Source organism: Serinus canaria, chromosome 2 (genome assembly GCF_022539315.1).
Source record: "Serinus canaria isolate serCan28SL12 chromosome 2, serCan2020, whole genome shotgun sequence".
Classification (NCBI taxonomy): domain Eukaryota; kingdom Metazoa; phylum Chordata; class Aves; order Passeriformes; family Fringillidae; genus Serinus; species Serinus canaria.
The window spans coordinates 35,595,036-35,611,434 of record NC_066315.1 but is presented as its reverse complement, the minus strand read 5'-3'; the positions used below and the strand labels follow the sequence as shown (position 1 = coordinate 35,611,434).

General features: G+C 37.2%; 1 protein-coding gene across 3 annotated transcripts in view; it reads left to right on the top strand.

Moving 5' to 3' along the window:
- RFTN1 (raftlin, lipid raft linker 1) overlaps positions 1 to 16,399 on the top strand; it is a 96,062-nt gene that overhangs the window by 42,985 nt on the left and 36,678 nt on the right. For all 3 annotated transcript variants that reach the window (XM_018909571.3, XM_009086361.4, XM_018909569.3), the window contains exon 4: positions 8,117 to 8,225. In XM_018909571.3, coding sequence (XP_018765116.2) covers positions 8,117 to 8,225 — 109 coding nt within the window. The remainder of the gene's footprint in view (positions 1 to 8,116; positions 8,226 to 16,399) is intronic.

Sequence of the window (16,399 nt, the reverse complement as noted above, 5' to 3'; positions counted from 1 at the left end):
GGTGTAGGGCCCATTCTTGGGCTTCCTGGGCACTTCCTGCAGAGCACCTGAGGCTGCAGCTCTTTTCTCACTGCAGGTGTTTCACCACAGGTGGCTCCAACACTCTGCACTTCATCTGTCCTTTGTCTGGCAGATAGCGAGTGTGTTTTGCACCTTCTTTTTTTGTTCCCTGAATGGAACAGAAATGAAATTGTTGTATTAGTGCCTACAGTAATTCAAATTCCATCTATACAGAGACAGAACTGAATGCTTGAATTAGTCTTTAGTCAGTGTTGCACCTTTCCGTGTCAGTTTTATGGTTTAAAATTAATTCTGTTGATTTGTGCTTAGTTTTATAGCTCTGCCTCCCCAAAGGTAAGAAGAAGCTGTGCCAGCTGCAGCAGATGGTGGGTATCAGGAACACCATGCTGCTGCTGTCAGTGAGATTTGCAGTGCCTGAATTTGTTCAGCAGTTAAATGGAAAAGGTAGCACTTGGGCATATTGTGCATTACAATTCACAGAAATTACTTGTTAGTGTTAGTTTTATCCTATTTTGCCATTGTCCTGTAGTTTCAAAATATTCCTAGTGAATTTGCAATGGCATTGTATATTAGGGTGACTTTTAAAGTCACTTTGATACCTTTCTGTTTAATCTTGTATCTCTGGCTTTGTTATCTTGGCTATGTAATCATTTGTGGTAAATATGGAAATAGGAGTCATTCCTGCTGTAGGACGTTTGAAGAAACACTTCCCTATGATATATGGAAGCTGTACATGTTGAAAATCAAGGATTATCCACCAAAAGTGTTTGGGAAAATATGGAATTAAGAGACAGATTTTTTAAAAAAATCAACAATACAATTGTTTGCAGTGCAAAAGGCCTCATGTTCAATTAAAGTAAGTTAAATAAATGTAGGGGTGTTTAACTCTTTAGAGGCACTGGGCATGAAGGTAGTTTACCAAGTTGCTAAAAAACTCTGCCATTGCTCTCATTAAATTTAATATAATAAATTTAAATATTTCTGTAGCATTTAATGGCAAGGTGTACACTAAGAAGTTGATTGGAAAGTGGTTTGAATGTGGCATAGAATATAGTCAGATAAAAGAATAATAAATTGAATGGTCATGAATACTTTCTTTCCCCTTCTGAATTTCAGTGGACTTAACTAAAAAGCAGTTGTCTGTTCTGTTGTCTGTCCTGAGTTCTGAGATACGTGGGTTTCTTGAGGAAGAAATCTTGAAAAATCTTGTATCAGTTGTGTGAAGAAAACTCTTTGAGCCCAGGGTTTTGCAGATTTTTTTTTTTCTGAATTTAGGGAAGGCCCCAAGAGTGAAGCGTAGGTGTGCCTGCTGTTCACACTCATGCTTGAGAAGAGTAGATTCACACTGATTTACACTTAGAATCTCAGGAAAGGGAATAAAAGCTGGTACCTGAAAAGTGTGAATGCGTGACAGTGGGTCTCTGCTGATGGAAGGAATGGGGGAAGGTCCATGTATTTAGGAGGTTCTGGCTAACCAAGATGAAGAGAGTAACATATTCTTACATTCTCCCAAGGAGCAGAAATCAGTAGTTCTTTGTGTCTGCAATCACCTTTTTCACCTTGGCCTTTTATTTCCACATTCACTGTTTTTTTTCTTTAACAATCTCTGTGCAGATGTCTTGGGTGCGTTCTTATTTTGGACAGCTTGTGGCTGTTGCAGGTTTTCTGTTTTCTGCAGAGAAATTGCTAAGTCAGCCCCTGAACAAAATTACCACAAAACCATAGCACAAAGCAGCTTTAACTTGTTTGTAGCAAACTATAGTGTGATACCCCTGTCTGGTATCTTAAAGTTTCAAAATTCAGTGTCAGTTAAAATGTTTTGATGTCCCTTTCTAAGTGCTCAGCACTGGAAAGCAACCTCCATTCTCTTTTACCAGGAAAGGTACAGGCTCTGGGCTTATAAACTGTCTGCTTATAATAGTTTTGACATGTTTGCAGATGCTTTATTTCACCTTGATAGAGAAGCAGGGGATATAAATGATATTCCAAAGAATTTCTCTCCATTGTTCCAGCTGTGTCCTAGGATGTACTATCTACAGGTTTTGCCTTCAGTCAGTAAAGCAGCCAACAGGGAAACATTGCTCTGCAGAAGTAGATTAAGTAGTTTAATTTAATAATAATTTTTTTAGAGTTTCTAAATGTTCTAAATTTCTGTTCTGACCTCAAAGAGCTTTGCAGCTGTTTTCCCTTTCTGCAGAATAATGAGGTGTCAAGTGTTGTAGAGATTCACTTGATGAGATGATTCTAATTCTATTTCTGTAATTCCTGTATCTGTTAGTCCTGACAAATTCAAGCTACCATCAGTTGGATAACAAGAACTCTGTTTATCTGCAAAGAAATATGACAGACTGAGTTCAAAAGTTTAATAGTAAACAAAGATTTTTACAGTTTCCTGATTTTGCTGGTATTTCTCTTTGGTGTTTTCACATTGGTGAAAGTAGATACTTTGCATAGATACAATATATTTTTAATTTGAATATAAATGTGTATGTGTGTGTGTCTGTTTGGTTTTCATGTAGGACTTAAGCTTGAAGATGAGAAATGTCTGAATTTACCTTCAAGAGCATTAGGGATCAAACAGGTTTGTGTGCAAATGTAGTCTGTGTTGTTGCTCTCAGCAGGCTGATTTCAACTTAATGAAAAGATAATATTTATTCCATGCCCAAGAGTCAACAGATATCTTCCTTTAGCTCAAAGGACAATGGTTTGAGTTTTGAAGGCTTGTTATCTGTTACAAGTTCAAAGAAATACATATTTCCTCACAATAACTTTTAACAGTGACCCGAAATAAATGTCCTTTCATCTGTATTCTGAAAATTATAAACACTACACTTTAAAGATGCCTGTGTATCAATACATGCCCAAACTTTTCTCAAGAAACTTTATATACTGTCATTAAAAAAAGTTTATAAATTTTACTAACAAATAATACATATTCCAGTAATAAGATTTCCTATAGTAAAGAAAATGTTTAGGTAATAACATTAAAACAGTGCCACATGGGTTAGACTGGGCTCTTAGCATGCAATATACCTGCTTTTATTTTTATAAAAATTGGTGTGGTTTTTGGCTGGGCAACATAAAAACTAAGGATTTTTAGTTGTTGGGTTCTTGGTTTTCAGATACTCTAATTTTGCTGGAAATTTGACTTGAAATTGTAGACATACCAGCTGCTCATATTAATCACTTCAGTGTGGTTTTATTGGTTTTGTAATGTAGACCAGTTTGTTATGAATGTACAGTTCTATTTGAATGGTAGAGCTATTCCTGTTTAGTGGAAAATCTCAAAACTCTGCTCACATTCTTAGCATCATTCCTAATTAAATAGTAATTTTAGAGCATCTGTGCAGTTTACAAGTGTGTTTTGGCTTGCTGAGCTCATGGGCATAGGGAACTTCAGGAAGATTAGGACCAAATGCTGGCTTCCTCAGTTCCTTCTTGTATCTGAAAAGGATTGGAGATCCAGTTTGTAGCAGACACCAAGTTGTCAGCTTTAATAGTTACTGTGTAAGTTACTGGTTCTCCACAGCTGGTTATGGTTTTTCTACCATGACATGGTGCTTAACAGCAAACAGCTGTGCAGGAAATGACAACCTAGTGAAACAACCATTGTAACATATTTTTGGCCAGTGAACTTCCAATTATAAGTTAAAATCTTATTTATTCAATGTATAATCTTCTTGTTTTGTGGCACTAGAAGCCCTCTTTAGGATTCAGGATGACACTTTTTGGAAGTCTGTGGTCCTGAGCCCTTTCCATATTGGTAAAATTTGAGGGTATCCTTTACATCTACCCCACCAGGCCTGTGAATGCTGTCCCTCTGCTCAGCATCAGGTAGACTGAAATTCCACCTCAACTCTTTGCCTCCTATGATTAAGGTTGTCCATGGTGAGCACTGAGGTTACCTACAGTGGCAGAAGAGCCCTTCTTCAGGAAAATTGTCAATGATAAACAAACAATGTATAACAAAGAAAAACAAATGAAAGCCCAGGGTGTGTAAATTGCAATGAATTTTTCTGGCAATCTCCATGGCCAGCCAGTTCTCTCCTGGGGTGGGAGGCTGCCCTTCCTCACTGCAGGGAAAGTGCTAGTGCTGTTCACACTGTCCCTTGTGTTCCCTCTCAGGCATCCCAAGCCGTGTTGGAGTGAGTACTGGGTGTAGTAGTGAGTCTGGAAGTAGCAGCTTCTCCAGTTCATCCTGGTTCCAAGAAGGGTACAGTGTTAGTGTATCCAGGTGTGCTGCTTTCAGGGCTGGACCTTTTTTAATTAACGCAGCGATTTTTTTAATCAGAGGAATAAAGGTAATACAAAACACCCAAATGTTTGCAGGAGTGAAGGGAGGAAGATGCAATTTTCTAACCTGGGAGGAGGAAAAGAAAAGGAAGAACTTGATGACTGTGCATCCAGAAGAAAAGGAAGAGCTTCAGAACTGCTGGAGCTTACATATTTTTTGACTAAACTGATCTCAGCATTTCTCTTTTCTGCTTTTTGTTGAGAAATATTTTAAGATGGGAAAGTCAAAATCAACTTTACATAAACCATTGCTTTTAATTTTAAAGTATTTTATATGTTGGACTCCCAGTAACATCCTGTGCTATAAAACTGGTAAGAGACTCCAGGGTCTGGATTATTGGGTTATTTCTCACGATTGACATCAGTCCTTTTTCAGAAGAGAGCAGAGGAATGCAAGTGCACAGAACTGTGCTCTTTGGCTTTTTCTCTTGCTTCTGGGATCTTGATAGATGTACATTTTGTGGGGCTCCTATTACATAGTTTCTAATGAAAGTGGTCCTAAAAGTAGTCCCACTAAATTAATAAAACTAAAATTATATTAATTTCTGTTAATACAGAATTTACCTGTACCTATAATTATCTACTTCTCTATGGCAGTATTAATAATATTCGAAGAGTTTAATGAGAGACTTTTATGAGATTTATGACATACTTTGTGATACTTGGATGAAATGCACTGTTTGTTGCATAGAGACTGGAAACAATTCCTTGCCCACCTAGCTTTGCTCAGAAAATTATTTTTGTGGTCTATGACATTCACAGGTATTTATTATTTTCACATGAGAAGGTATGGCTCTTGTTCTGTTTGTTTTTGACAGAATAACAAGCTTTTAAAGATTTCCTAAAAAGGTAAAAACTACCAGTGTAAACAAAGACTTCCTTTTAAAATATATAGACATAATTTGCTTGAGAGCATGGAAAAATACTTCTTGGAAATACAGAGTCTTTCTATTGGAAGATTTTCAGTAAGGATTTTATAGCCTTTAGTAGGATCTGTTAAGTGTGTTCTGTAAAATAATGTTCATAACAGAGTGCAATCATTTGATGCCATTTCTTTCATGAGCCCTAGTACAGAGGTAGCCCCCAAACTATTACAGAATGAATTAACTGTCTCCAATTAAATATTTCCAAGCAGCAAGTGTATTTTAAAGTGCTTCTTAAAGGAGTTAAACAGGACATTTTAAGCAGCTGCAGTAAAAATCACTATATTTTTATGCATATAATCTGTATCTCGGATAACTAACTCCTTTCAAAGAAGTTGGAAGCAAGTCCTCAAAAAATTGCACAAAATCAGAGCTCAGGGAGCTGTTTGGGGGAGGAGAGGAATTAAGAGACATTGTTTCAAGGTCAGCTTCTTTCTTCCTTATACCTGTCTGTAAAGTTTATCAATATAGGTTAAAAAAGATCTATTTTTTCCAGGTAGCCAGGAGATTTAAAGATTAAAATACAGTCTTTCTCATTTTTTCAGAGGAATTAGAATAGTGAATTTTCATGTGGGTCACAGCAGTGCTAGGGTTATGAACAGCCTTTGTCAAATGGGTGGGCACGTAAAATAGCATGACACATACTTAATTTCCTGGATTTGATATCTTGACTTTGAATTTGGGCTGTAGCATTTTACAGTCTCAGGGAGGGGAGTGGCTTCCTCAGCTGGGCTGGAAGGGACCTTCTGTCCAAGAAGGGAAATAGTGGAGATGTTTGTTCCTTGCATTTGTAGAGTTCTGCAGTTGTCCCCTTAAAATGGGATTGGTTGTCCAAAAAGGGCTTAGTTCCTTGCTGCCTGTTGCTGGTACCACACTTCTGGTTTGTAGTTATACAACAGCCAAAGCACTGGAGAGTTGTATTTGCTCCACTTGATGTTGTATGGACTTGACTTTGCAATATTGAGTGGCAGTTTTGATAGTTTATTGATTGCTTGAGCATTAGAGAGCCCTAGTTCATATTATTTCTGTCTAGAACGTGGCTAGATAACATCAAGGGCTACTTTTCCTGTTAGTCATATTCAGATTAAAAAAAAAAAAAAAAGTAGGTCTAGTTGTAAGTACAGCAGCAAGGAGGCTTTCTTAAGTATTTTTTTGTGTTCTTGAGTTCATCTGTGGCAGAAAATCTGCACAGGATGGATTTTCTTATCTAGGACTTTAGAACAACAAAAATGGTTGTCTGCAGTACACGTGTTGTCCCTCTCAAAATGATTTTTTGTTTTCTTGACAAAGTTGTTCTTGCTGCTTAAATTAATTTATGTGTGCCTGTTGCAGAGGAGTAGTTCTGGAATACTGTTAGTCTCCCAATAATGACCTGTGTAAATTCTGTAAAGATGTTTGGAGAATTTTCATGAATACTTCAACTTTTAATTTAACATTTGTTAAAATTTTTGTCTGGAATGAAGTAGAGAATGGAACCACAGGTTTAAGAAGAACCTAGAAAAGAGGGGAAAAAACAAATAGGGAAAGGTCTTCAGTGTTACCAAATAAGGCACAGTCTGCTACCACCTGTTCAGGTATAAGTGAGACAAGAGAAATGAAGTGAGAGTGTAGCCTGTGTGAAAGTGGGAGGATCAAATATAGCAAATGTCTGCAGTATTGCCTAGGAAACACTGCCAGTTTGCAGTCAGCAGCCCACGCATCACATGGCTCCAGGGAACTGGAACTGTCTCGGGAAAGCCCCTGGGACCATCTGTAGCTGAAGCTACATGTCACACAGTCCCAGTCCCCAGAACAGGCCTTTTGCACAGGCTTGTTTTTGCAAGCATGGCAAGCCTGCCAAGCCCCTGTTTCACTGTTTTGCTGCTTCCTCAGCACTCCCAGTTCGAACGTCTGTACCTTTCTTCCTGTCCTCTAGGTACCCAGGCATCAAACAACTGCTGCCTAGGATTAGTTCTTCACTTGGAACTAGATCTCTGGATTCTCTGGGAAATGTTAGATAACTGCTTTGTTACTAATCCCAAGAATGACAAGCTTGCTTTTATTTTTAATGTTCTTCCATGTGTTCTTCTGAAAAACTGAGAAAGCGAGTGATTGTCTAGACATCCTCTATTGATCAGGTGTATCAGTTTCCTTTCATGGGAGTCTGGAGGAGATGAAAACTGCCTGCAGGCTGTTTCTGAAGATCATTCAGTATAACTTCCAAACAGCCCCTTGGCATATTTTGACCAATACCTTATTCCCACAGTGCTCATTTGTTCAGCAAATGCATATGGCAGATGCCATTTGTTTTGATTTATTTTTGGAGTTAGTCTCTTCTGAAAGAGAAGGGGACTTCAGGCACAGCTTTACATTTCTCAAAAAGAAAACATAAGGTAAGACTGAAGGTTAAACTGTTTTGATTAGCCCCCGATTTTAGTTGTTGTCTTGGAATAGTTCTAGGTAAAGAGAAGGGGTTTCTTTTAATTGCTGTCTGAAATGCATTTTATGTCAGGCTGCCCTGTGGGACGCAGAGCATCTGTCAGACCATTGCATTGGAACCTTCTTTTTGTGTATCCTGAGCTTTATCACCCGTGCATCTCCTTGGTGTTGGACCTAGACACCAGGCTGCCAAAGTGTTTCTTGGACAGAAAAAGAAATCTGGAAGTCCCTGAAGCATCCCACCATCAGTGGTCATTGGTGTGATCTGCTCCCCTAGTGTGTGGGTCAGATATTGTTGCTGGCACTTGTTGGAACTGTATTGAGCTCAGGAGGGGGGAATGTATTGGAACTGAAGTTTTGTCTGAAGTTTGACTCTCCAGGAGAAATACTTATAAATGGGATAACTGGCTGTCCAGTTGTAACAACAGAAATTGATTCTTCTTTTCTGTCTGCCTCTTTAGGTCTTCAAAAGGTGATGTCAATAGTGAAGGATATGTGTTGGAGGTAGAATGCTGCTCCTCTTTAAACCATCTTTCAGAGAAAAAGGAGATTCCTGATTTTATTAAGAAAGTGAGTAAAAAGAAAAGGGGGGGAAAACCACAAAACACAGTATACTTTTATTTGCACTATAATTACTGTTTCTAGTTCTGTCAGCTTGTCAGTAGGGATATGTATCATTTGGACCAGCTGAAATACTGCACTAGATTTTGGTGTTTCATAATTTAAAGTGTCTGAACAGCAGTTATACTTCCTGAGAGAAACAAGTTTGATTCTATTATTATTAAAAAATTATTTGTAGTCTCACAGGAGAATGACCTCCAACAGATGATATCAGTGTAGAAGATGGTCCAACAATGTACAACATTTCATGTTGAAATAATATATATAGTTTCCATTTTAGTGTCCAGATATCCTCTTGGATAGTGCTTTACCGAAAAGGCCCTTTACCCCCAGATTATTTAAGTTTTATTTCAATATCACATGGTGTTTGATAGACCTGGTACTGGTAACCTAAATACTTTTGTGAGCCAGAAGAGTGTTGCTTTCAATTAAGCATTAAATATATATTAGGGAATTTGAAGGGAACACTGCAATTCTTTATCTATTGCCTGCTTTTAAAAATTATTTTTGATACTATAATATTCTGCCAGACTGGGAATTAGCAGGTTATGTCCATTTTAGTGAAAACAGATTCACAATGTGCTTGTTTTAAATTCTGCAACATCTGTTGTGTCCTGTTGCATGTTATATAAACTAGCATTGAGTAGTGTATTTATTTAGCCACAGGGTGTGAGTAGGCATGCTCCCCTAGCTTTAGTCCATTTGCAGTGATAATAGTTAAGAAAATGTTTAGAATAAACTACAGCGTAGGCTTTATGAGCTTGATGGAGACTCAGCTTGACAGACTACACTGATCTTCAATCTTCCATTTTTACTGTGAATTGTAAGAACTGGATGAAAAATAAAGCAGCTGTAACTATCTGATACTTATATATATATAGATTTTGGTATCAGAGCAAACTGAAGTTTTCTGAACATATAATAACATTCAAAAATGTGACCCCAAATTTTGTTTTAGGTCAAACTGTGTTATTGCACTACTATTCTGATGTTATCTTGGATTATTTCAATATATTCATACTTAGGAAAAACTGGTGTAGTTATTGTGTACCAGTTTCAACATGTTTGATTTTGTTCTCCAGTTCTTTGAGTCAGAGTAGAAATATAGGCATAGCTGTCACAACTGGTAGCAAAATTGTGTATCATTGAAACAGAAAAAGTCTTTGCATTTGTAACTTCAGAAAGAGTATGGATAACATGAAAACAAAATGACAATCCAGGAGTCATCTTATTTCCATAAATATCCAATTCTGAGACTCTTTAGAATGCTTTTCTAGACATGGAAATGTTTCTGTTGATAGAAGCCATTTGATTATGGGGTTGTGAAGATTCCTTTCTGAAAGATAATAATTTAAATTTTAATAGCTAGAATGTATATTTACTGTTTCTCTGTAGGTTGAGTATGTCTCTCATCCTCAGATGTTACTTGATGTAGAGAAATTTGAAGTTCTTTGAAGCTGTTGCTGTCAAGTGCATGCTGTGTCACTGTATCTGATTATGCACATTGTGAAAGTCTCTACACTTTTATGTAAATCTAACTCAGGAAACAAGACTTGTTTGGGAGTAGGAATTAATTGTCATATTAACTAATTTGTCTGAGCAACAAAAATACCCATTGCATTTAAGGGCATATAAACCAGATGTTTACAAACAAGATAAATGGAAAAATAAAGGATATTCTTCAAACAAAGTAGTAACAAAAAGCTGTTAGAGAAAGCAATTCCTTTCTTTAAAAAATGAGCAGCGTAGAATACAATTGAAATTAATAGAATGTTTTAATTGAATAGGGAAATCATGTATCTTTTCATAAGCTGTTCATAACAGAGCCTTTTAGCAGTTCTAGCATCTTAGTGTATTGCAAGTTACTGTGTTTAAAAAAACCCAACCAAATAGAATAGCCATATTTTCAAAACAGAATAAGAAGTCAAAATTTTCTCCCTGGGCTTACTAAAAAAAATCCTGTACACCGAGAAAATTAATTTTATTAATTTTATTGTGCACTGCTGAGCACAATAAAGTGACTTACCTGGAGTTTGAACAAGGATCCAATTTTAATAACTTTTCTGGATTGACTTTTTGTTGCATTGAAATTGTACATAATATTGAATATTAACTGCTTCCTTCTGCAAACACAATACAATTTTGCAATAGGTAATATGTGCTTTTCTTCAATAACTCTGTATAAATGTGTAACAAGGAGGTTTTTTCACCTGGAGAATGCTTCTTGTTTACCAAAACAAAGTGCCTCAGTAGAATGTTGACTATAAAACATTTTGGAAATGCTAAAGAAGACACTCTGGTCAAACCTTTGTTCTGTTGCTGAGATCTTTCTGTGCTGCTCGACTTTGTCCCAGTTCTCCTTTCTCTCCGCTGCTTTTCTGCCACGATTTCTGGCTATGGCAAGACAGGGAATATTTAAATATTGGGGACATGATGTTGCATAAAATACACTCTTCCTATTCTTTAAAATCATGTCAACATCACCACACTGTGCTTGTTCTTTGATACCCATGTGGACCTAGAGTGATTTAACCTGTCCTAAAGATCTCAAACAGTCCCACGGTGTCTTTTACACATGATTTGTGGGCAGTGAAAGAAGTAACTAAACTGTTGTGTACATATTGTACTGCTGTATTGGTATTAACACTGCTGTCTTTTGCTCTCAGGCTAAACACAGATTAAAGATCCACTCACCTGCTTTTTAATAAGCAAAGCTGACTTTTGAACTTTGATCACTGGGGCTCAGATCATTCTGAAATTGTTGAAAGTAGAGATGTTACTTCTAAGATACCAAATTTTGTAATATTTAGACTTATGTCAAATAGGGTAGTCTTTAATTACTTCCTTAGTTACTTTTTGATTCTGTGTATCTCATTATCATTTCTTCATCTGAGAGTGTTCTCTAGAGTCTATGGAGACAAATAAGGGAAGGAGGAGCTAGGCTGATGTCCCAAGTTAAGATTTATTTTGGACACACAGTCATATATGAATGCCAAATATATTTCTCATTACCTCTATTTTCCGTATCAATCTGATACATGTCTAGAATCTACAATCTGGTATGTGTCGAGAACTGTAACAGGCAGAAGATTTTACTCATATGTTCACATTTTTGCCATGTTGGTGACAGGTTAAGAAATGGAGGATTCTTTCTGTACCATGTCTCCCCAGTTCTGACTTCTTAAAATTTAGGAAGCACATTTTTGGGTCCTTGGTTATCTCCTTAGTAATGCACCATCAGAGGGAATTCTTGTACGGTTTCTTTCTTTCAGTGTGACACCATTGCAGGATTCACATTTCTTGTCCCGGTGGAAGTAGGAAGCATGATAAGCACAGAAGAGCATGGTTTAAAAATGGTGCAGCTTAACTGAAATCCAAATGCAGGCATCTTTCTTTTGTGTTTTTGGCTAGACATGGATCTCTCCCTGCTGATCTGTTTTTGCTTGCTTCAGAAATGAATCTAATTTCTTCCAGCAAACCTAAGGCACTACAGATGAGTAATTGGTTCTGCGTTTTCAGAAGTGGACCGGTTCCACCTGTAACAGGACTGCCATTGTGAAACACCTTTGTGATGCTTGTTGTGCCATGAAATCTGCTGGATGAGACAGTGTGTGTCAAATCTGCTCATTGCTGTTCCCTCTCTTGTGTCTTGGTCAAGTTCAGTGACTACAAATCATTACCACTGGCTCCAAAGCTGCCAGTAACATGTCACTCCCTTAACCGATCCTCAGAACAACTTCTGTAGTCCAAAGCACCCCACAAATAATTTTGATTCCTGCAGATACAGTGACTTTGCTGATAAGTTTCTTGACATTTATTTTATTGCCTAGTAATAGCATTTCTGGGCCATGGAAGGAATGGTACCTCTCAGACATAAGTGAATAGGACCCCAAAGAGGAATCTGCCAAGAGAATGCATTACAGGGATGCTGCCATCCATGTACTTGATCTAGAATTGGCCTCTGAAAGAGTGACCCCCAGCTCTGTCTGGTACAAAGGCAGTTGAGCAGAGAATTGCACTATGTTGAAAGAAAGGCTGTACACTCTCATCCTGCATTGCTGAAAGGATCTACTGTATTTGAGTCCTCTTGACAGTTTTGTGGAAAAGTAAATGTTACCAGGAGTAAAACTGGCATGAGTTATGCCATGAAAATGTTTCAAGTGTTAGTTTATGCTCTGGAAATTAATATGCATTGCTAAACTCTAGTTGAATTCAATGTGCTTCTGAGGGGCGAGACATTTCTTGGAGTAGTTTGATCCCCCTCCTGATACCTGCCCTCTCTTCATTGGAGGGAGCCTCAGGCAGGAGACTGGCTTAATGGCTGGATAAGGAGCTGCTACACCCCCTGAAAAACTACAGGTCACTCTCACTGTATGTTTCTCTACTTTGGCAATTTAATTAAAATATTGAGATCCTTCTTTTCTGCTCTTTTGATTTTTTTCCGCTTCCATTGATCTGTAGCTGTTTTGGAGTTTTCAGAATAACTGCTGTCTTAGTTCATGTGCATTGTTTTCTGGAGAGTCATCAGTGCAACAGTTCTAATTGGTGAAGAATTTTTGTGTTAGTGCTGCTTTTAAAAGACAGGTTAACTCTCCAGCTTCTTTTAAGTTGTAAGATAGAAGCAGGCTTGAAGTATTTAGGAGGACTTCAGTTTCTCCTCTAAAACAACAGTTAAATACTTACAGAAATTTTCAAGAGCTTTTAAAATCTTTTCCATAAAAGATGGAAAAGATCTTTTCTAGTCAGGAGGGTGATTCACTTATTTTCTACATATTTACTCATATCAGAATGAGCATTTGTTTTGTGTGATCAAAACAATGGGCTTCACACACCTGTATTTTGTGTGAAAGCAATATGAAATGATTCTGAGCTCTCAGCTTCTGAGTTTTAAAACTCTCTTCAGCATCTAATTAGGAAATGGTAAGAGGATGTGGAAGATGAGAAACATATCAATGTCTCCCTAATAATATGTATTTATATCATTATTTTTTTGTTAACAGCATGACAATGAAATGAAAAGACAAAAGTCTGCAATTTCCTAGAAAATAATTAATGTGAACATTATTGATATTATAATTTTTTACTGATAATAAGAAGAATAATAATAAAAATGCTGTGGTTCATATAGCTGTTCCACCATTTATCATATTCTTGTCTCTTTCATTACTTATTCTTCATGTCTTAATCTTCAAATTGAGATTTATTTTTTAGAAGGAGCAAAGAGATGCAGCTCATGGCTTCTTAGGAACACTGGTGTGTTGGTGGATTTTTTGACTTGGACGCTGCAGTCTTACAGGGATCTCTTCTGTGAAGTCTGTGTTTGCTTTGTTGGTACCAGGGGTCCTTAGATGGTTATTGTAATCCTAAGCATTATTCTTTATTCTACATACATTTTAGCTGGTCTGTTCAGAAGTTTCCTGCAGGGTGTACAGTCAGAGCAGGTGGCAGTAAAAGAGAAAAGGGGAAAAAAATTTAGTCTTTAATAATGCTCAGAGGTTTGTTCTTCAAATAAATAAGCAGTTCAGATTTATCTTTGTGGCTAAAAAATGGCCCTTCTAAGAGTCTTCTTTATTACCTAGGATTATTTACCTAGATGTGATTTCAATCTCTTCTAAAATAATTTCCGTCCTTAAAACAAACCCAAAAAATCCCACCACAAAACCTTCACTCTCCAGGGTATTCGCAAGAGAACAATACAACATTATTTCTTTAGTGCATTGTAATGAAAACCATTGCTGAGCACTTAGCTGACAGCTTTGTTTTCTGCATGTTTTCAGTGCAAACAGAGCCCCTGGGTTTTTTTTTTAAAGTTTTTGGATGTTAGCTGTAGATATGGTCATGAAGTGGAACTTGAAACTGAACATCAATAGTTCAGCTGTTTGTAATCTGCTGTGATAATGTTTATTAAAGTGCATTTTGTTAACATTTTCTTAGTGTATATATAACAAGAGATGGTAAAAAATAGCCTATACTCTATTTTAAACAGCCTGGTGTGAAGGGAAACATCTGTTTCTGCTTAAGCTTCTTTCAACTTGTGTTCTTTTGACTAAGCCCTGTAAGACTGGTGTTGATATATATCTTCCATGGACATTGCAAAACTATTTGCAGGACTCTCCCAGGAGCTTGGTAGTGCTTTTATAATCCTTTGCCCCCATCAGCTTTCAAGTCATCCCCTTGCCCAAGATAAAAATAGATATCTTAAAGTATGTAGTTGATATTTTTAATGATCCTACTTCTGTCTGGTGGGAAAAAATAACTTTTAAAAAAACAATAAATATGATAATGTTTTGTACTGTGCTAAAATAATTTACCAGCAAATTGTTCAAATTGTAATTTTGGCTACAGTAACAGATGGCTTGATAAAACAATGTGATTTTAAAGAAACACTGTTCAGTTGATATAAAAGTAAAAGTAGTATTCCCTGCAAATTAAATGTAAAGTCTGTAAGTTTGAGACCAAATTCCTACTTTTTAAAATACCCCTGTTGTTCTGAATCTTTTTTTTAGTTTGTTTTCACTGCCTAGAGCAGAGACGGACTAAAATCACTCACATTGAATCACATTATCACCTAAATGGTTTTTAGATATAGCAATCAACTACACACCTCTGTAAATCTTTATTTTCCACTTGCTTATGTTCACCAGTTAGTGTAGGAGTTACTCACTAAAGATTCCTGCACAGAACATGGTCTGCATTTTGAAAGTGCCAGGTCTCTACAGCAAGAGCTTGTGACAGAATTTCTAGACTTATCTTTAAAGTGAATATCAAATATTTGGGTTGAGTGAGCATAACTGGCTGCTCTCTAGAAGTTGTTCCCAAGTCTAAAACAAATTGTAGGGAATAAATCTTAAATTAAGTGAATAATTTCAAGACTTTTTTTCAGAGTTAGGGGAAGGGTGGGAGTATGCAGGTATATTAGGTGTCTTTTGGACAAATAGCACACTCACTGAATCTTTGTAGCCTGTCGCCAGCAATGTTCACTCTTTGCCTTCAGTGAAGGAACAGGTGCTAAAAGGCGAGGATTGAGAAGAACCAGCACATCCAGGACCACAGCGGATGATACTGGTTTCAAGACCTGTCATCTAGGGAAATATACTGAAAGGAGCAAGTGTACCTGCACCATGCTGCACTGCGTGTGTAGCATGGTTATATTGTTCTCAGGAGTGAATACGATGCAAGCCGGAGAGGAATTTCAAGTTGTTAATCTCACCCCTTTCTTGGCTCGAGTAGCAGGAGATGTGTAGTTTGCTGTAATTTAATATCTCCTGCAGCACTGCCTTAAGATCCCACCTTCTGTTTCTTTCAGCACAGCAGTAAGTTGCAGTAGCTCCTCGCTTCAGTACATTTCTTCTCCCTGTGCTGTTTGTAGCGTTCAGTTCCCTTCTGCAGAGGCTGCTACCAAGGAACATGTTGCAAAACTGCAAAGCTTCCTTTATTGCCCTGTTCAGAGCCTTGTTCTCTATCTTGTTGTAGTTTCTTGTGCCTCTGCCACGATTGCAGTGAGATTTTAAAATGGCAGGTCAATGGTTTGGGATTATGGCAGCATTTTCCAAGGAATTCCTCCTGGCCTATTTAGATGTAATTGACCGTGAAAATACTTGATAATTTGAAAACGTGAATGTAGGCTGGGATTTCACTCTCTAAAAGCTACATTTACATTTGCTTCTATGTATATGAATGTGAACTATCTATCTCAAACACAAAATTTGGTGAATGTAAACTGGAAAAGGTTAAAAATGCATCGGAAGTACAGGCTTAAATAAAGGAGTATTCTAGTCAGAAAGGTTGCATGGTTTGGAAACCTGCAAGCAGTGAAACAGTCCAGAGTAATAGGGTAGAAAAACTATGAGCAGTTGATGCTTTGCTATTTGATTAGCAGAATTTTTTTTTTTTTGGTAATGCGTTATTAGAGATGCAAAAGTACCAAAGTTTCAAAAGTTTTGAGTCATATAGAAAGAACTAAATCCTCCTTTAAAACATTAGCTAAGCTTAGTTGGTTTTAAAATTAGCAGCAAACTCTTGATGGCTGTTCCTGTCTTCTAAGGAAGGAGCATGTGAGACCCATGGAAAATATAAGGGGCAGACTAAAAGCCTGTCTTAATTTTAAACACCTGTTTCCATAA